This window comes from Sitophilus oryzae, unplaced genomic scaffold, assembly GCF_002938485.1.
Source record: "Sitophilus oryzae breed Bouriz unplaced genomic scaffold, Soryzae_2.0 scaffold_302_pilon_pilon, whole genome shotgun sequence".
Lineage (NCBI taxonomy): Eukaryota > Metazoa > Arthropoda > Insecta > Coleoptera > Curculionidae > Sitophilus > Sitophilus oryzae.
Window position 1 is genome coordinate 1,989,865 of NW_022146866.1, and position 21,924 is coordinate 2,011,788.

Below are 21,924 nucleotides of genomic sequence, written 5' to 3' on the forward strand. Positions count from 1 at the left end.
GAGCTGTAATTTCATAATTCGATTTATGAATATTTTACATATCTTGTTAACTGGCTTGCTTATTTCCTGGACTAATTACGATAGGTCTTATTGGAAAATTTGCAATTGAAATTATTATAGGAACTATATAACAGATGCAAAATTTTAGTTTGCCCACCTTGCGTTTAAACCCATCATTACCGCTTGCTCGTTTATTTCTTTAAAATTTAAAAGGAAATTATGACGTGTACCAAAATCGTGTAGATCGAACTATAAAGATTTTCCTGTAGCTTTAAAAAAGACCATAGTATTATAACAATTTTAATGAATAAAATAAAAAGAAATTAGAGAAAGACAATATGAACGAGAAAAAAATGGCGTCAGCCGTGGCTATGAAATGAAACTCGCTGTTATTTTATATTATGTAAAATTATATAGGGAATATCATCGATCCTTATTTCTAAGCCAACAGGACGCCGTTTTTTTTTCGAGCATACGCTATAACTCTTTCTATAATTAAAATATGTTTTTTTTTTCACATCAGCTTTGCTATATGTTTGGGAATAATCATTAAATATAGTCTGTCCAACGAAAGGATACATGACAGTTCTGTGCATTTTAATTTACGAGTGTATTTTCTATCATTTTTTGGATGTCTGTCGAAATCTTGTATGACTTTACCTCACAACAATTTTGTAAAATTAAACTATACTTGTATTTTTTTAGTGTAGGCAAATTAACAGTAGAATGAAGAATGTTTAGGTAGGGGGTTAATCACCGCGACCTGACTGATCTATTGTGTGTTCCCCTTTCTTAAGTTATAACGGGTTATAACTCATCATACAGTCTCAGGGCTTTGATAAAAGCCAGTATCTGAGACGGTTCCACAGAGGCCAGCTCTCCGTCTGTGACATCAGCCGTAGCAAAGCTTATGGCATGAACGGTTGTCGTCTCGGCGATAAGGTGTTCTGGTGTTTCCCCATTTTCCCCACAGAATCTGCATTTGCCGTTGTTTTTCAGCTTCAATCTACTGAGGTGTTCGTTGAGGAGACAGTATCCTGTTAGAAACCCCGTGACAATCCGAAGATTGTTTTTTACATAAATCAAAGGAAATCTTTTATTTTTCTCAGTTGTAAGTTCTGAGGAACTTTTTCGGGTGTCCCAGACCATTAGAGGATTCCCATTCCAGGTTACGGATGGAGTCCTTCAGGCTCCTGGATGGAGTCCTTCAGGCTCCTCAGTTCCGCTTTAAGTTGGTTTCCGCTTGGAAAGCAGAACGAGTCTGGTCCATTTAGTGGAGTGTTCGCTCCTTTTCTAAATAGATCGTTTGCTTTTTCATTGCCTTCTATCTCTTGGTGTGCGGGCACCCAGAGTAGGAGGACTTTATTTTCTTGGCCTAATTTGTTCAGCTTCTCTAGGCATTCTTTGACTAACTTCGAATTGATGGTTACGAAGCGATCAACTCAGCTTTTAGTGCTGCTTGACTATCGGTTAAGATGGCTATTTCCAGTTTTAGATAGTTTCTATCTTAATTCAAATTACAGTTTTGTTATAGAATTGAACATCCCGTGGGTTCTTTGGACTCTCTTCCGTTTTAGTTCAGTTCAGGAAAACGTCCGTATTTTCGTTTACACGCAATGTTTTGATCCGTTTTGACTGAACAGGCAAGATGTATAAGGTAAAACTGACAGTGTAGACTCGGCTCCAAAACGAGAAAACGTTCAATATTTTGGGATAAACCAAGTGCTTTTTTTTGGGGATAAAAAAGTCCTTGTAATAATATAAAAACAATTTAAAAGGTATAAACAAAAAAAATCATTTATTAAAAAGTAATTTTCTTTATTTCTCTGACAAACCACAAGTTAAAACATTGGTAAAAATTGCAAATGTATAAATTATCTCTATTTACATTTTTCCTTTGGTCCTAAAAGTTAAGTACTTTCCTTATTACATAACATTCTTCTTTACATTGGAAGAACCTCATCGTTATTTAGTTAAAAAGGCCATTAGAAATTGTTTCAATAATCTACATTATTTTCTTATCACAATAGAATAATGTTCAACGTTCAAAAGAGGACATTTGAACTACTGATCACACATCATAAAATTTACATTAACATTATATTTAAAATATCTCATTACGTGGACGGGAATATCATAAGACTATAAGTTAATATAATTAAGTACATTTACCCTACTTAAAATACTATAGACAAAAATATTCTAAAACCTATTAAATAATATCAGTCAGAAAATTAGTATGGGAAAAAGAAAATTTACGTTGTATAAAAAAATACAATAAATTAAGTAAAAAGTGAGGAAAAATAAATTAATATGACAAAAAAAGGTTAAAAGTTATAATATCATGGTATGCAATATTAGAGACGGTTTCATTGGAGAAAGTAAAATATTTATAATCATTTTTTTGCCGTCATTCGCAAAAATTATAAAGTACAGTACTGGTAAAAAATAAGGAACTAGGCCATCAAGTTATTTTATTTTTTCGATTAATCCAAAAAGGGTATCATTTTAATCAAATTAATCGTTCCTCAGGAGGCGGTTTCAGAACATGATCTAATTCTACCCTTGGATTGCAAAATTCTTGGGCAGAAGGACTGTAAGTGCCTCTTGTAGCTCTTTTACTGCGGGCTACGTTCACCATACCGCCATTCCTATCAAAAATGCAGTAAGCAGAATAAGAACAATTGGAACGATGATATACAGTATGTTAATTCCGCTATCTGCTTGGCTTAAAGCAACCTAAAAAATATAAAATAGTTTAAAAATCTGTTTATTAAGAGCTATACCCTGCTGGCAACTCTTACTTTTGGGTCGGTATTTACGTATGTGTGTGGAAGTAAATCGCATAGAAATCTTATTATGTCGAAGTGAGAGAAATGAGACGGTGTGCTGTTGCGGCGTTGCCACATTTTTCCGGTACGCCTTTCTCTATCAAGTAAAGTAAAATCACGATCGCAAACCGCTTATTTTTAAAAAGACTTAAAAAGCTGCTATATCCCCTTTCACGTATCTTAGCAATGTGTACAGTTTCTCGATTTATTTTATACGTTTGGCAACGTTTTTACTATTCTCTTTGTTCAGTACATTATAAACGCATTGCACTCTTCTTACTACGTATGGAAAACTCGACCCAAAACTAACCTTTGACAGCCCTTAGAATAAGTCTGACCTTTAGATCGCTGCAGTTCTTTCCTGTCCAATTGTCTTCGCAAACGCACAAATAGTCAGGTTTGTCCGTGCACTGAGAGATACAACTACCATGAACACACGGTTTTTCGTGTTCGCATGGGTCGTCTAGGGCACAATGGTATCCGCATTTTCCACTATTTCCACATGTACACCTGAAGAAAACAAATTTAATATTAAGAAATAAATAAATAATCCGATTTAAACTAACCTGTATGTTCCAGGTAGGTTTTCACAGGTTCCTGCTTTGCCACAAGCAAAATTGTTTACTACGCATTCGTCTATGTCTAGCTCGCAAGAGTCTCCTTCATAACCTGAAAGAAACAAATAATAATTCAGATAAGCATTATTAACGCAAGTTGACATATCCCTGTATAGTTATGAGAAAAACAATCAAGTTTTGAATTAAACTTTATTGTTTTTCCTATAATTATTATACATATTATAATTATCCTTACATTGAACTGACTATAATATAGTCTAGTGAGGATCGCTGAGAGTGACAGTTCGTTGCGTCTGTCATTACGATGACAGTTACGAAGTCATCTCTAAATTCAACCAATAAAATTAATATCGTGTCATCGTTATCTATCTGACGCATGAAAATCCGCCTTTAAGCTGGATTTTGATGCATCTGGGATCCGTTGATACAATGATCCGAAAAAATCATTTTATGTTAGTTATACAGGGTGTCCGGAAATTAATGTAACAAAATTTGGTTATAGATTCTTGAAAAATAGGTGACCCGTATTTTTTATTTTTGGCGAGTGGCCCCCCTTTTCGGATTTACAGCCCCCTGAATATCGCCCCTAAAAAGAGTTTTTTTTTTAATATCTTAGGGCCCGGTTGGACGAAAATCATTAAATTTGATACACGTTGTTTTACCATAAAATGGCATTTTTTGATGCTATTAACTTTTTTTTTTATTTTCATCAGTGGCATCCCTACGGTATTTAAACTAAATATTATTGAAGAAAAAAATGGTACGCCACTGGTTTTTCCTAAAATAAAAATCCTTCTTAAAATCTACATTAAATTTGGAACAAATTTGATCTTTTGACTTTGTTTTGGTACGACGCACCGATTTCGCATAAAAAAATAAAAACCATTTTCATACATGACCAAATCGCTAAAATTTTAATGTAAATTTTCATAGCAAAATTTAAAAAAAAAGCAATTTATGTTTTTGGACATTTTGGTTCGCACTTAGGTAATAAAAACAAGATTTTGGAAAATAAAAAATTATTTTAAACTTAAGTTTGCCGTTTTAAAAATTTTGCCATTTAAATTTACGGTAAAATTTTAGCGATTTAGTCATGTATGAAAATGGTTATTATTATTGCGAAAACGGTGCGTCGTACCAAAAAAAGGTCAAGAGATCAAATTTATACCAAATTTAATGTAGATTTTAAAAATAATTTTTATTTTAGAAAAAAACAGTGGCGTACCATTTTTTTCTTCAATAATATTAAGTTGAAATACCATAGGGACGCCACTGATAAAAATAAAAAAAAGTTAATAGCATCAAAAAATGTCATTTTATGGTAAAACAACGTGTACCAAATTTAGTGATTTTCGTCCAACAGGGCCCTGAGATATTAAAAAAAACTCTTTTTAGGGGCAAAATACAGGAGGCTGTAAATCCGAAAAGGGGGGCCACTCGCCAAAAATAAAAAAATAGGTGACCCGTATTTTTTATTTTTGGAATTTTTCAAGAATCTATGACCAAATTTTGTTGCATTAATTTCCGAACAACCTGTATAAAATTTACACTATGTGTATTTTACTCACCTATGCCGGTACAATTACAGTCATAATTTGCGATACCATCAATGCACTGTCCACCATTTTCGCACGGTTTTTTACCGTTCGCAGTAACACAGTCGTCTATGTTCGTTTCGCAGTATTTCCCTTCATATCCAAGATCACAGGCACAATACGGTACCTATTTATGTAAGAAATATACATATATACAAATTTGACAGTTACCCCCTATATTACAAAAACTTACTTGACTTGTAGTATTACAAATTCCTTTTACGCATTGTTTTACTTTACAGAATGGAGTGTCACAAAGAGTTCCTTGCATGCCTTCCGTACAGAAGCAGGTAAAGTTATTACCGGTGTGCACATCTAAAAGACGAATCAAAAGCATTAGCAATAAAGTATAGACCGATTCACAAAAGAAGACAGGTTACATAATGACCAATGATGACCGTTCTGATAAATCAGGTATCTGCGATATTCAACAATATTGAACAAAAATAGATAAACATTTTAGTATTTACTTACTTGGACCAGTTTCGCACGTAGCGCCCTCTTTACAAGGCTTATTCTCGCAAGTGATCAGCAAGGGTGCTTCGCATTGCTTTCCCACGAAGCCTTCCGGACAATCGCACTTAAAATGACCAATCAAATCCTGACACGTTCCTCCGTGCTTGCACGGATCACTGTTGCATTCGTTGATGTCCACTTGGCAACTGAAAATATCAACTAGTTCGTTTGTACCATACATGCATTTGCTCATTGCATGAAAAAAGTAAGGTAGGATCTAATATTATTTATACCCTTGTATGAAAACAAATTATTGAATACATAATTAATAACAAAATAAGCTCAAAAATGCGCAACAAATCCTCAACATTTCAAATCAAACTCTTATCGCGTTTGACCTAAGTTTGTTGATATGTTCCTCCTTAATATTTTTATTCAAAGCATCTTTTACATGATTAAGCAAAAGTTTACATAATCTAGATTTTTTACTTACAATTCACCCTCGTAACCTTTGGCGCACGCGCACTCGTATTTGGCTACAAGATCTATACAAGTGGCTCCATTCTGGCACTGATTGTTTTCGCACTCGTTTATGTCGACTGAACAATCGTCCGCGTCATATCCTTTGACGCAATCACATTTATAAGTGTTGGTACCGTTGATGCACTGGCCACGATCATTACAGTCGCTGTCGTAGCATAGGATACAACCTATGTCCGGTTTGGTATTCGAATCCAGTTCAAACAGCTCGTCGTAATAAGTCTCGTTGGGATAAATTTCTTTGGTTGTGAAAAACGGTAACAGCAACTCTCCTATAAATAAATTATTTAAGCCATACATAAAAGTGCTAAATTGGGAATTCCTGTATATTAAAAACAAAGAGTTAACCAATTCAATCCTACGAGGTCAACAGGAGATGAAGCAAAAAGCTTTTAATATTTCGCCGGCTGTACTATCTTTATAGACTTGGTGCATTTCAGTTCATTTTAAAAATTCCGACCGCAGCGCTCCAACGGCAGAAATTAGAAGTGCTGTATTTCACGCAGTGCGATTACCGTTTATGTCGATCGCATTGAAATAATATTAAAATCGTGACTTTGTCATAATATTTGGAATTCTCAAAGTATTTGATTTTTTACTAGTGCAGTTATTGAAACTATAAAACACTCAGGTACGAAGTTTGTGTGATGTAACGCTGTTTTGGGTAGTAAAAAATAAGTGAAAAAGAACCCGAACTAGGCGTCGTGTTGTGTTGTGACAATTTCAAATGTTAATAAAATTGCCGAAAAAATGTTAACGCGTAAATAAGAGCGTAATTAGGGCGTTGTTGGGTACAATAACATTCAATAACACAACTTTCCCGGATATTCAACTCTCCCAAAACAACATTTTATAAAAAATGTCTATACCTATGTTGCGGATTCATGTCTCCAAAAAATCCTATATGGGTATTTCGCCACTGCACTGCAAGAAAATCTACAAAATAAAAAAAATATTTTTTGTAAACACTTCTGCGTTAAACCCAAACGGAAACTACTTGTCAGAAGTTATGTTTACAGTTATACAAATTTGCCTAACAAAGAAAAATTGCTTAAAGATTATCTCTTTCCGTCGTCGGAAGCAAAAAAATACAAAGAATAAAGAAAAAAAACTATTTAAAATATTTCAATTCAACTATTCGAGAACACTTTAGATTTTTAAAACAGATACGTCTACAAGAAACTGTTGACGTTCTGTTAAAATGAACAGAATAAAATAATGAACATGTTATTTTAACAGAACGTCACGGTTTCTTGTAGCAGTATTTGTTTTAAAAATCTAAAGTGTTCTCGAATAGTTGAATTTAAATATTTTAAATAGTTTTTTTCTTTATTCTTTGTATTTTTTTGCTTCCGACGACGGAAAGCGATAAACTTTGTATAAAAAATAACTATTTTATTTTGTAGATTTTCTTGCTGTGCAGTAGCGAAATACCCATAGAGGATTTTTTGGAGAAACATTTTATAGCTTCACAGTTTCCCACCAATTTGATCAAAGTCAAAAGCAAAAATTGATTCAAGTGGCTCGACGAAACAAGTGAGCAAACAAAGAGCTCATTACATAATCAAAAAATTTAATAGGCGTGTACTATGAGAGGATAAAAATAATTTACAATATTAATGGTATACTTTTTTTAATCAACTAGTGATTAAATGTTTTATGAATATCTTCTAAAATTATAATTATGATCCTTTAAAAAATTTCGTTATAGCCGAAATAGCCCCAATTGTGACGTCACTAGCAAAACCGGTGAGTAAAACTATGCTCGCTACCGTAGTTGAACTCATCTAAAAAGTTTTTTTAGCTGGAATAATAAATTATAATACAAATTAGATCTACTGGTGATATCAAAATATTTACTTTTTTATTTTTATTTTTAGAATTTTCACAAATTCTGCTTCCTTACACTTTTAGAATAATTATATAATACATTTTTCATACCCTGCTGGCAAGCGAAACCTTGGGTCGGCCTTTACATGTATAGGAGAGAACTGCTATGGCAATCTAGTAAGTCGGAGAGAGCAACAATACGAAGTATTTGTTACACAACCACTTAATCTGACGCTAAATTCCATGCGCTTGGGAAAAGCGTGTTGACCGTACTGTTCGTATACACGAAAATCGGCACCCAAGACCAGAAATGCCAGCCCTAGTATACTCGCTATTTAAACCCGTGCATTTGTATATACCAGTTGTTTACGATATCCTCCGATGGTGGCAGGCACCGGCGGAGAATGCACCAAGCTTATAAATTCTTAATTTTTGTTACAAGTCTACTTATAATGTGATACCAAAAAATTAACGCTTTTTTAAACCCTTATTTAAAAAAGGAAGGTAGAAATCTAACAAATCACAGACAATTTTTTTTGAAGTATTATTTTTATATTAGTAGAGCATTGTGAAAATAACTCAGTTAACTTACCTATTCTGATTTGACCCAAGCATCCTTTAAATCTGTCAGATTTTTTGTACTGATCGATTCTAGAGAGAAACAGATCATCAACATAATTCTCTGAACTCTCTATAGAATTGCTTATAATCAATGGGTCAACAGTCGTAGTTTCAGTTGTGGAAATTACATTGTGAAGTTCAGTATTTTGTATTGCTATAAGTAATATCACATTTCGGTTACTTTTTAATATTACTGCAAGCACACACTTACCTAATCCGAAATCAAATGTCTTATTGTCACTTCCTGCGACATAAATATCTCCAACCCTAACAAGTGCAGCTAAGAACGCTATGTCAAACGGTTGTAACTGAACATTAGGTTCACCAGCTAACATGTTCTCTTCAAAACCAGCTAAAATCCACTTTTTTGTAGAAAAAAATATAAAATATACACCCAAAAATTTACTTACCTTGAAAACTTTGTTCCTTGAATTCTATTACAACAGTGAGCCATTGTCCGTCAAATTTATCTTTTTTAAACCTTTTTGTAACAATTCCTGTACCCAAATTCCATTCAATTACAACTTCGTTGTGGTAAATAAACACCGTAAAATAATTTACTTCGTGTTTAATAAACAATGCTGTTCCCCATGACCTGAAAAAATACGTCAAAGTAAGCCGTAAAATAACATATCAGTTCAAGCATTTCAATTCTATGAGTTTAATCTGTACAAGGTGTAGCACACCTTCTACGTTACAATGTCAACACCCTTTTCATAGATAAATGAAACAAGTTTAAATTGGAAAGTGGCCATAAGGACAATGTAAACACTATTTGGCGCTATTCTTGCAACGGTCGCGACCCAAAACTTTTGAAAATTTCGGAGCGGTTCGGCTTTTTCCGGAATTATATCGCCAAATATTGTTTATTCAAATTTATTATTATTTTCGTTTAATTTTATAAATAAAAGACAGTGTGTTGCATACAAGAAACTTTATTTTATATAAGGACGCATGTATGAAATACCTATGAAACATTGGAAACCGACGTTATGCCACGATCCACGATGGTTTGTGCAGTTCACAGTTCACAGCACAGCTTTTTAAGTTTTTAATGCCACTTTTTCACAATTATCACCGGTTGGAGTAAATAAAACTTGAATTAAACTCACAAGATAGCAATTACTACTTTGAAAATGGACGCTATAAACACTTTTCGGAATTTCTTTAATGAGAGCGGTTTGGATTTTGAAAGATTATGATTTTTGAAGATTCTGACTTTGACAAGAGAAAATTATTTCAGTTTTTGTTTGCCGTTGTTCTTAGCGACCGCTATAGCAGCGCCAGATCGCGTATAACGGTCGCGACCCAAAATAATTTCGCAACCTAAAATTTTTACGGGCTTTCCAATCTAAACTTGTTGCATTTATCTATGACCCTTTTGAAGTGTTTGAAAACTATATAATATAAAAATTCGCACAACAGACATTATGACATACGTCATGCATATGAATAATGAAATTATCATCTTAATTATCACAAGTTTTCAAACAAGATATGTATAGTACTTGATTTTCATGCATCCGGTGTCCGACGATACAATATTAATTTTATTGGTTGAATTTAAAAACTTCCATTGGTTAGAAAATATCGCAGTTTTTAAATTTATTGCATTTTTATGCCTCCGTTCATCGGATATACGATTTGCTTGTGATTGGTGTCATTTTATATTTTCATTTCCATAACAATTTCGCTGTTTTGCTTATAGTCTAAGGCTAAGATCTTTTGCTATCCTCTCCTGAACAGAGTGCGGACCGTCTGGCTGCCGGTAGACGTTGCGTTCACTACTGCGCATCATACCTATATAGTCTGTCCAACGAGAAGATCCTTGACAGTGATAGATGTGTCTGTCATTTTAATTTCAAAGTAGTTTATTTTATTTTACAAAGAAATAAGTTGGTACAACTGGAACGCATAGCAGGATATATTTAAAATTTGATTGACAAGATGACAAGTGATTACTTCAAAATATTGTGAAAAAAACTGTATAAAACTGAAAAAATGTAATCGAGTTATTTTATTTAATAATAACGGTATGTGTTAATACAAAACAAACAAGAACAAGACACTACATACCAAAAAAATATAAAAAAGAACTATTATTTACTTTCAAGCTTTATGAAACTACCCGCATTTATGAGATTATATTTATCAATATAACTTATGCACAAATACAAATTTGTAATATTCCACAGGAATAAATAAAACAACATAGGTAAATAAAACAAAATATTTTATTAATAATAACACCTACCAAATTTTATACCTTAAAGGTTGATTAATTAACTTTAATCTTAATTTTTTTAAACCAGTACCTTTTGACATTATTTTCCTGCAGTACTAAAATCCATTATTTACCTATCGTGTGATGTCGATATTTTACAGCTACTCCAGTTTTTAGTATGTGTTTAGTTTGATCCTTCTACCATATACGAGATGCACTTATCTACGACGAAATGGTATACAAACTTTATTGATGGCAACTTCATTGGTGTATAAAACTTTCTGCCTGGGCAGCGAGTATAAACCATAAACTGTGCTCTGGGTTTACAGTTAATTTTTCCTCGATTTTTCCTCCACTTGACTTCAAAAGACACAAAACACACGTACTAATACGAATCAAAATGCATCATCTTCCAAAACGCAGGGTATTTAACAAAAGTTGACACAAAATTCTAACCTATAATTTGGCAAGACTTTGACAAGCTTCAAAAATGACAAAAATCTAAAGGCGAGTTCATACGCATCGGCGTCCGTTTGTCGTTCATCGTTCCGTCAAACCAATAAAATTGAAATACGATCTGTCATTTTTTAAATAAACCAATAAAACTGGTTAAAAACAACAAGACACGACGCATGACGGATTTATATTTAAACCCATCCATAGATAACTTAAAAATTATTAGAAACTTTTTTTAGTAAAATAAATAGATTGGTATGGGACGTCATCTGCTTTTCTTCTGTCATCGTCTGTCGAAATCTTACCTGAGAAAAAAAAACAGAGTATATTCAACATCTGTTCACTACGCGCAGTAGTGACAAATTCGCCCTGTATTTCAGGAACTAGGGAGGCTAGGACAAACCTATGTGTAGCATATTTAGTTTCATAAAAAAGTAGCAAAGCAATGTGAAAATCGCATCATTGTATCTCTACTCATAAACGAGAAATCCCATAAAACACACGAAAATGGGATATCCTATACAGATGCGATGCGCAGTAGTCTACCGGCAGCCAGACGGCAAGCACATTGGAGAGGAGAGCACAGGAGAGCATAGCAAAAGATATATTAAAGAACCAGTTGTCTTAAAATTCTCGTTGTCCCGACTGTGCTAGCTCTTGTACTATTATATTTTTATTAAGGTTAGATTAAATCTGTCACAAAAGTGTCAAAACGTCCGTTATCGTACGCACAAAACATCCCCCTTTAGAACTTTTTCTTTAATGGCCATAAGCGGGAGTAAAAGACCAACCGCCCGAACAAACACTAGAGGCGGTTTCGTCATCAAATGGTGTAAAAATTGCGAAAATTTAATCATCTAATTTTGACACAAGGGGTCGCGCTTAAATTTTTTAATTTTAATTCAATATTCATTGTTTTCAAACTAAATTATTAGTCTTTATTGTATTTTGTGAATGAATAAATGTTATTTTAAAAAGTTGCCATTATATTAATTTAAATTATATTACATACTACCTTATTATTATAATATATATTATTATATTACAAAAAGTTAGTTATTGTCAGAAATAGTTAAAATCATGTTAAAATATTAAAATTTACAAGTTATAATTAGATATTTTATATTATTTCAAAAACAAAAACATAATGGTACAGCATTGATATGCAGGTCCAAAACAAAAAGTGCCGTTATATTTTTCAGTTTTCGTTGTCAGCCGCGGAAGTTTCAGTGGTTTTAGTGTTGTCGGATATTTCTATTTGTGAAATAGAAATATTGCGTTTGGATTGCAAAACTAAAAGTGGAAGTTTTATTGCAATGTAAGTAAGCGTTTGTCCATTTTATATTTTACTTTTTTCATACCTCCGACAAATATACGTATATTGAAATTTTATAATTCGTTTTATTTAAAAAATTTTAGAAAACAAGCTTGTAATCCTGTAATTGACATAATTGTTATGTAATATATTCCATTTAAAGGTAATATATTACTTTACAATTAAAAAATATATTAAAAATATATACAGGTATTAATTGAGATTTTTAGTGTGCGAACAAACACGAGAGACACTTTATTATTTACTTTCATTTCTTAACATAACAGACGAAGTTCTAAAGGGGGATTTTTTGTGATCGTACGATCTTACTCCGTTGACGGGCTGGAGTAAAAAATTTACGGATGAAAAGTGACGCGAAAACGTTATGACCAATCAAAGCATCGTGGGACCATCGTATCAATGGATAACGGACTCATGAAAATCAAGCTTAAACGCTTATTTAAAAAAAGGAGAAAAATTATTGAAGTATTGAAGAAACTATTTTTTAAAAAATATAAAATGTCAAATAAATGACAGAAATAAACAGAATATTTAATAAATGCAAAACAATTTCAAACATACCTTGTCCTATAACTAAGCCGAATTTTCTCTAAATCTTGTGTGGTATTAGAGTCTGGCAGTGACGTGAGTTTATACAATAAGGGATCTTGTTTACCATTGAAAGTTGCATTAGCCAAACATTCATATCCGTCTTCCAGATTCCTACAAGACGCTTCGTTAGGACATCGTCCTAGCTCACAAAACTCCAACTCATTGCACACTTTTCCTTTAAATCCTTTAAACAAAATCAATTAATATGTGGATGATAATACAAATCTATATTTTATTACCTCTTGGACATATACATCTATAATCGTTCCAGGTATTCTCGCAAATGCCGTTGTGGTGACAGGGATTTATTTTACATAAGTCGTCGGTCTGTATACCTCTGAGAACTAAAGTTTTATCAAACGATACGTTCCCGAAAGGTCGAGGTATGACCAGATCTGGACCGGATATTGGATAAAATTCTACTACCATCACGTTAGTACCATTGCTGACCTATAACCAAAACAATATACTTTTATCTAGACAAAAAAGTCGTTTTGAACTCTATTTAACCTATAGGCTTGGTGTATTTCAGTTGATTTCAACAAATTCCGACCACAGCGCTTTAGCGGCAGAAATCAGAAATTATCAGCATGTATTTCACGCCGTCGCGTCGGCCATCCCGGTTACAGTTCATGTTTTTAAAATTTTCAGTTAAAAATATAATATCTGTATTGTATTGACGACACTATATTAGATTTGAGAACTCGTGGGAATTTTATAAAAAACGAAAAATTCTCGCCGTCCTTGTGGGAAATTCTATTTCAGAAATTTAACAACACTGGCTATAACACTAAATACAACTCTCCCGGAACAACCCAATTATGTCCTAACTAGCAAAACTGGTGCGTAAAAATAGGCTCTCTCCCGTAATTGAAACAATCGGCGTGTTATTACTCATCTAAATAGTTATTTATGATATAAGTGCTAAAAGTGGTATTTTATTTTGTGAGAAGGGAGGCTTGGGACACGACGCCGAAGGTTTACAAACCATCCCTCGAACCTCGTTTTCAAACCATCCTTCGAACAAAATAAAATCAATTTTAGCACACATATCATACACTATTTTTTCTACAAACAAGTTTATGCTCGTATATATCAAAATTGCATTAGCAACTACAAATAGTTACTATTCTATTATATAATTATAATTATTTATTATATTATATTATAATTTTATTACAACAAGTACTAACCACAACACTACAACATAAAAAAAACTATACCCATATTAACTAAAATTCGTAAAATAAATGACAAATAATAATTATTATTTTTACACACACCACTGACACTAGCAGTAGATTGTGTTTGTCTCAGAATATATGCCCCGGCCCGTCCACAATTCAACCCCAGCATCTTTTATCTTCGTCTCTTCAACGCTAACGGCGCCGATCTCGCCTATCTCTTTCTCACAGGATTGATTGTTGGACGGGCCGGAAATCCACGAGCTTGCGACGTTACTACTTGACATCTTGATAGAAAATGCAGACCTGCCGCGTCTTTTGCGTGTTTTTAATGGACACAAATCGAAAAAAGTGCTTAACACGGTAAAATCGCAAAAAGCGCTTGAGACGCAAAAAACGCAAAACGCTAAAAACGCTTTCTGTGTGGCCGTGGGCTAAGACGGCTTTACAAAGTTCTCCATCTCCGATATCAGTTGTACTAAAGTTTATGGCACGAATGGTTGTATTTTCGGCGAGCTCAGTGATGAGGTGTTCTGGTATTTCCCCATTTTCCCTACAGAATCTGCATTCGCCGTACCGTCGGAGAATATACCTATATTTTCATCGTTATCTTTCGGGTTAAAATCCAGACCACGGATTTAAAATAGCCAGGCCTGTATAATCTAATATGTTAAGTGTTTTCCGATTTCTTACTTACTTGAACGTCTTGAATGATTCCCTTAAAATTGACATTGCTGAGTGTAGATGTGATTGCAGCAGATGCCGTTGGCGCGATTAGGTCTGATTTAGTCGTACCTATATTTTCTGCTTGCCTGACAGTTCTCAACTGAGGCTGTCCGCCCAAGAACAGTACTTGCGCATCTAGTATTCCCGTTGCTGATATGGTTTTTCTATAGAGAGGTAATTATTAGATAATTACATATCAAAATAATGAAGCTACACCCACCTAAAGTACTCGGTACCGTTCAGTTTAACTTGTACCAAAGTAACGTTCCTGATAACTTCAATAAGATGATTGTATCCATTGTGTAATTTTACTCCACCTACAGTATAGGCTTCCAATGAACCATTGAACTGTATTCTCACTAATAATTCACCTAAATAAATACAATTAAAGATTATCTAACTGATAATGATATTATAAAGATATATACTTGATTTTATTGTGTTATTTACATGATAACAGGAAAACAATTGTTATTAGATATTACATTAGATTTTTTTTTAAATGACAAGTAAAAGCCTACACATTTTTGATCCCACGATATTTTATGGCTTACCTCCTTCAAGCTGAGCTGCTATATAAGTTTCGTCATTTATATTTTGACCTAACGAAGATCCTAAATAGAAAATTTGGCCCTTTGATTGTCTCGTTCGTATAAACATAGATATATCCACTACCATGCGTATATCTCTTTTAGGAGACTCAAATACATTGACCTAGAATTTATTTAAAAATAATGCATTTAAAATTAAATTGTATTTGTCTTAAAAAATAATTTTCCTTACAGTTACTAATGAGTCTGTTATATCCTCATGACCAAAGGTAGCAGCTGTGTAATTATATTGACATCTGTTACCCAGATATGGCCTGGTACAAGTGCAGCTAAAAGTAAAAGTTTATTAAAAAGTAGTTCAAATGACCCAATTACATTTTTCGTTCTTAAAAATATACTTTTTTGAATACTGGTATTTCAATACACAGGGCGCATCTTAAGGACTGTATTTTAGCTGCTAGTACATTTTGAGCCTCAAAGCACTACGCTCGTGAGTTATTTTGGGCAAATGCATTCGAAAGTGCATACTTTCCGGAAATCTTACAAAAAAATACGGTTGTAGGTTCATTCCCTAAAATTTCATGAGGGTGTATGGAAATCTTGCAATGTTGCCCCCTACTACGTTATCCACACACTTATATGTTGATAAGTTTGAAATCAAAAAGATTGAAGAAAATTAATTTTAATATCGATGTGCATTAATATAATTCTGGAAAAATGGAAATATATACATATTACAAAGTAATTTTAATCTTAGATAATGCATGTTTCAGTAAACTTAAAACGTTTCTTTTATTTATTTTGCAGTATAAAAATACAGGTGAAAAAAACATATCTGCAAAACCCCTTGATGTGAAGTTTTTGACGTAAGACATATATTATTTTGACATATTTCAAAGTTAAGTGTATACTTTCTTGTCCATGTAGCAACACAGGACGTCGTATAACTGAGTACCCTTCTGATTTCCAGTCGGTATCGGCGGTTCTCAAAAAGTAAGTGTAATTTATTTATATTATCAAATGTCCAATAGAAAATATATTTGGTTTTTGTCCATATCTACCATTCCTTAACTTACTAGAACTTATTTAAAAGACATCCTGTATAAAATTTAGTAAGCTTTATATACCCAATACATTTTTCAAAGTAAATGACCAATATTTTAGTGTTATGTTAATACTATATTATACTATACGTATTTGAAAAAGCCGGTTATATCAGGTAGTTCAAATGTACAACTAAGAAATACCTGAAATCTCTCCATTTATCAGTGCAAAATCCTCCAGAATGGCATGGATTAGGATCGCATTGAGGTTTTCTGGGGCAACCTATTTCAGTATTTTGAAAAATAAGATGGCTTGTATTTCTAGGTTGTGGTATAACCCATTCGGAGTTTATTTGTATGTCTTCCGCACAACCTACAAATAATAAAATAATATTGATTTTGCTAATATTCAAATACAAAAAAATAACAATTAGACTAATACTAACCAACGAAAAATGGCTGATGAGTCAACTTGCGGAGATTTGATGGAATTCCGCCAATATAAGTGACAGGAAAACTAAAACATAATGTATATATCACCTATCAAGGGGATTAAATTAAACTATAATAACATGCATCCTTTGAATAATCGAGATATACAATTATATTGTATTAGAGATATTTAACTGTTGTGTAATAAAGTACCTATTAGTTGCATAGTTTTCATTAAAAGTTATGGGATAAATAGTCTGTTCTTCATTGGCACTCAAAACCAAATGGGTTGAATTAATAGCTACAAAAACTTTTTGCCAATTGCTGTCGTTGAGATTAGATCCAATAAAAACGCCTTCCCATTTATTTAATAAACTTGATTGTAAGTTCAATCTCCCTTTGGATAATTCTAGAATATAGTATGTCGGACCCTTGCCTAGAATTGCAGAAAATTTTAATTTACAATATTTATTATTTATATCCCATGTTATTTAATAACCTAAAGCCAAGAGTCCGTCTCCTAAAGTTGTTTTGAATCTAAACTGGACATCATACCCTTCATCTCTACTGGTATTAACTGTCACTAATGAATTACCTGAAATATATTTATAAAAAATATATAAGTATAATATTTAAAATAATCGATAACAAAAATAATACCTCCAAAAGAAATAGTAGTCCTATTTTCACAAGCATAACCAAAAAATCCACTGGGACAAGAACAATTAAATCTATGGTCATTTTCACCTCTCAAATATGGAATACACACCCCATTGTTTTGACATGGTTTTTCGGCACAACCTGTTAATATATAACAAAATTAAAAATATTGGCAGATAAATCAAATAAGAAAATCTTTACCTATTAGTTCCACTGAACAATTCTTTCCACCATAATTCTGATTACATATACACGAATAATTTGCTACTTTATCTATGCAGGTACCATGTATACATGGATTATCTGCACAATCGTCAATATCCTATAACACAAACATTATAATAGCAGATAAGGGATTATTATAAAAAAATCATACTTTGTCACAATGAACACCTTCGTATCCTTCAAAACATTCGCAGATGTAGCTTCCAATTTGATCAATACAATTTCCAAAATTACAAGGATCAGACTCACACTCGTTAATGTTTATTTCGCAGTTCTGACCTGTTACACCTTTAACACAAAGGCATTCGTATCTGAAATAAAGGTTTTGGATTTGTTATGGTCAAAGAATATAAACACGTTCATAGTTTAATCGTTGATTGAAAGGATTGTAAAGATACGCAACTTAATGGGTAAATTCGTGACAAGGCTGATTTGATTTCCCCTTAGATCTCAAGTGGTCTCCGGTGGGGCCGCATAAAACACTTATTTTCTCTAATTTGGCTAGCGAAGGCATATCAAAGACGGTATGGAACTGAAAGCGACAGTATTGCCATTTAAAATGTGTAATATTTGTAATACGTTTTGACGAAAATATCTTTGGATGACAAATCCGCGTTTATGTATCGAAAATTTATTCGTGTTAAACATAGAATAAACAACAAAAATAAAACTTATTTTATAGGTACTGAATATTTCGTATAATCGAAAAAAGTCGTTTACTTAGCTTGGAAATGACGACTATTGACATTTACCATAATATTATACATATGAAACAACAGAAATCTTCATTTTCAAGCCAACTCTGACGCCGTTCTTTGTTTAGTCATATAATATTATATTATAAATTGTTTAATTGTAGAAAATTCGTATTATTAACGTATTGTACCCAAAATCCGTAAATCTACGGATTAATCCGTAGTTCTGGCAATACTGTCTCCGGCAACCACCCACTCTGTCGATAAAAGCAGAACTACGGTACAGTATTCTTTCTCCGCTGTGATGTAAAGAACTGTTAATGCGCAGCGACGCAGAGCTAAACTAAATGCAGTGCGATTCTGTAAACATATTTTCTGTCTAGTGACTCATCAATCGTATAAAAATAACATAGGCTAGGCAAGAAATTTTTTGCTACGGAGCTTACAGAATACCACTGCAGGTTAACTAGCGGCGATGGTATCAGTTACCAGCTACATCTTACTAACATCTCGAACAGGTTTTGTGCCACGAAATCGGCCATAAGATTGCGTATCTTCTTATTTCTCCAATCAACGGTTTAATCTAATTATTTATGTCTTGGATATCTTGACTTACCCTTCAACATCTGAGTAATTAAAAGGTCTTTGGAAAACTTCAGGTAATTCAATATCCCACTTAGATACAATACTAGGATTATAAAGGGTTTTGTTTGATCTTTCTAGACATAAACCATCATATTTGCAAGGATTGCTTTCACACTCGTTGATATCGACCTCGCAATCTTTTCCAACGTAGCCCTTAAAATAAAAAAAACTCTTATAATTAACTGTATTGATAGTGCCTGGAATTAAAGTCATAAAACATTTTATCTAAACATAAAAACTAACGACAAAATAATCATACAATTTTTACGATGCAGTATTGCATACCAATGAATTAAAAAATTGGTCAAGTACGAGTCGGACTCGCGCACGAAGGGTTTCGTACCATTCATTATCTATACAACATTAGACACTATATAATTATAAACTTTTTTTTCCGATTTAGCTGAAATTTTGAATGCGCGTATAAGTAATTTAAAAAAAATGAAGAACACATTACTAAAAATTGTATTAATCAATAATAAATATGTAAAAAGTAAAAATAAATATGTAAAAATAAAAAAAAACGATTAAAAAAAGTCCCCTTGACTAGGATTCGAACCTGCCTTACTACGGCTCCAACATCATAGCAGCGTAAAGTCCTAACGCTTTAACCACGCGGCTTAAAAAAATTCTTACTTAAAAGATAATGTTTAGTGAAAGTACTTTTTTATTTATAGAACAACATTAAACATAGATACATTATCTGTAAAAAATTCAACTGTCTAGCTATAACGGTTCTTAAGATAGACCTTTGTGACAGACGGACGGACGGACGGACAGCGAAGTCTTAGTAATAGGGTTCCCGTTTTACCCTTTGGGTATAGAACCCTAAAAAAGATCTTCTTTATTCACTGTTGCATACATGCAAGAGTGCGTCGGGTTTCTACAAGTACTATAATAAAGAACTTAGGAATTCGGTTTATGTGCACTTAAACTGTGTACTAGAACGTATTTCAGAAAAATAGTTCACTTGTACATGATGTTCCAAAACGGGTGAGTAAATAAAATAAAACACCCTGTATATTAGCATTTTTTGGGTTCCTTCCTGGTCATTTTACATAATCCTAGGTTATTATTAAATTTGTTGTGATAGTACTAAAGAAAAAAAAGCATTTTTTCTAATCGTTAAAAAAATAATAAGCTCGCTTGGCTAGTTTTTGGCACGACCAACCAACTGAGCGAGTATATAAATGCTCAATTTGTAGATATTAGTTTAGTTTTAACGCGCGTCCCGTGTAAAAGTAAAAGTGTTTTGGTATATTGTGGTGATTTAGTATTTTATTTTGCTTTTTATTTTGATATCCAATTTGAACCAAAAATAAAACAACAATTTTGTTCACTTGACTAAAGAGAACAATTTTCTAGATTCTGATAAGAAATACAATTTGATGTTTCATTCAGTAGTTGTATTAGTGATGCGATAGCTATATTTATAAGGCGATAATTACTGGAAAAAGATTCTTACCGCATAGCATATACACTCATAGTCCTTAATCTCGTCCACGCAAGCAGCCCCATTCAAACATGGATTTCCTTTGCAATCGTCAATGTTGATTTCACAATGAACTCCTTCATAGCCTGTATCCGTACAATTGCAAGTATATTCGTTTAAACCATCTATACATTCGGCACCGTTTTGACAAGGTGATGACTGAAATAACAATAAAAAAACTAATAATTTTGTATTTTATAGTTAATACTTAAAACTATCATTCTTACCAGACATATGCGTACGAAATATATTTTTGAATAAATTTGGACAATTATTAACATTTATTGATGCAACGTAAAAGAAAACCAACAAATTATTATCCGTGCCCTTACCCTACCTTGTATTATTTTTTTTTATATTTTAACATGTTAAAAAATAAAAGGCCACTAGTAAACTAAAATTCAAGTCAGTCATATTAAAAACCTATCGCGGTCTCTCTAATTATATTTATAGTTGAATGATGTATCTTAGTTTAAGTTTAGAAAGAAAAATTCACTGTTTGAAAAATATCAAATAATCTCTGAATAATATTGTCTTACTTCGCAATCATCTATGTTGATGCTGCACGTTTTCCCAGTTAAACCAGGTGGACAAACGCAGGTAAATTCGTTGATGCCATCAATGCAAGTTGATCCTTCCATGCATGGGTTAGAAGCACATTCGTCTATTTCTTCTGTGCAATTTCTTCCTTCATATCTTTAAAAAAAAATATATTATTTTTGATAAATATTTCCATAAATACAAACAAGTAAAGATCCAAAGCAGTAAAAAATGTTGTTGTTGACTAATGCAATCATTTACACTTTCTTTTTATTTTATGATCAATCAAAATAATTTTATCGAGATATTATGTTTATAAATGTGCGACCCTGTATTAATCCAACATAAAATCTCTCCAAAAAATCTTATGCAAAATGTCCTTTATAATGAAAGAAGCGATAGACTGTAGATGTTAGTTAATGTTGGTAATGTATGGTTGAAATCGCTTCTTTGATTTTAAAGAGCATAACATAAATAAACATAACATACGTAAAAATTAAAAACAAATTAAAAATAATCATAAAGAAAGTTTGAAGCTTTTTGGTTTTACCTTATTAAGTAACTGTTTCTCCAAAAAATCCTATATGGTTATTTCGACACTGCAAGAAAATCTACAAAATAAAATAGTTATTTTTTGTAAACACTTCTGGCGTTAACCCAAACGGAAACTACT

At 32.7% G+C, this 21,924-nt stretch overlaps 1 protein-coding gene across 1 annotated transcript in view; it reads right to left on the minus strand.

Annotated features, from left to right (window-relative positions):
• Nucleotides 1–1,803: 1,803 nt before the first annotated feature.
• LOC115884605 (protein crumbs) overlaps nt 1,804–21,924 on the minus strand; it is a 73,636-nt gene continuing 53,515 nt past the window's right edge. Inside the window, 27 exon segments of the mRNA XM_030903239.1 lie at nt 1,804–2,640; nt 2,643–2,739; nt 3,170–3,341; nt 3,398–3,500; nt 4,978–5,131; nt 5,198–5,319; nt 5,479–5,666; nt 5,954–6,272; nt 8,423–8,605; nt 8,663–8,803; nt 8,862–9,046; nt 13,029–13,242; nt 13,298–13,508; nt 14,940–15,132; nt 15,189–15,339; nt 15,523–15,682; nt 15,752–15,848; nt 16,767–16,935; nt 17,009–17,079; nt 17,208–17,430; nt 17,494–17,589; nt 17,655–17,795; nt 17,856–17,976; nt 18,031–18,190; nt 19,191–19,372; nt 20,685–20,870; nt 21,251–21,407. Of these exon segments, the coding sequence (XP_030759099.1) occupies nt 2,513–2,640; nt 2,643–2,739; nt 3,170–3,341; nt 3,398–3,500; nt 4,978–5,131; nt 5,198–5,319; nt 5,479–5,666; nt 5,954–6,272; nt 8,423–8,605; nt 8,663–8,803; nt 8,862–9,046; nt 13,029–13,242; nt 13,298–13,508; nt 14,940–15,132; nt 15,189–15,339; nt 15,523–15,682; nt 15,752–15,848; nt 16,767–16,935; nt 17,009–17,079; nt 17,208–17,430; nt 17,494–17,589; nt 17,655–17,795; nt 17,856–17,976; nt 18,031–18,190; nt 19,191–19,372; nt 20,685–20,870; nt 21,251–21,407 (4,324 nt within the window). The 3' untranslated portion in view covers nt 1,804–2,512.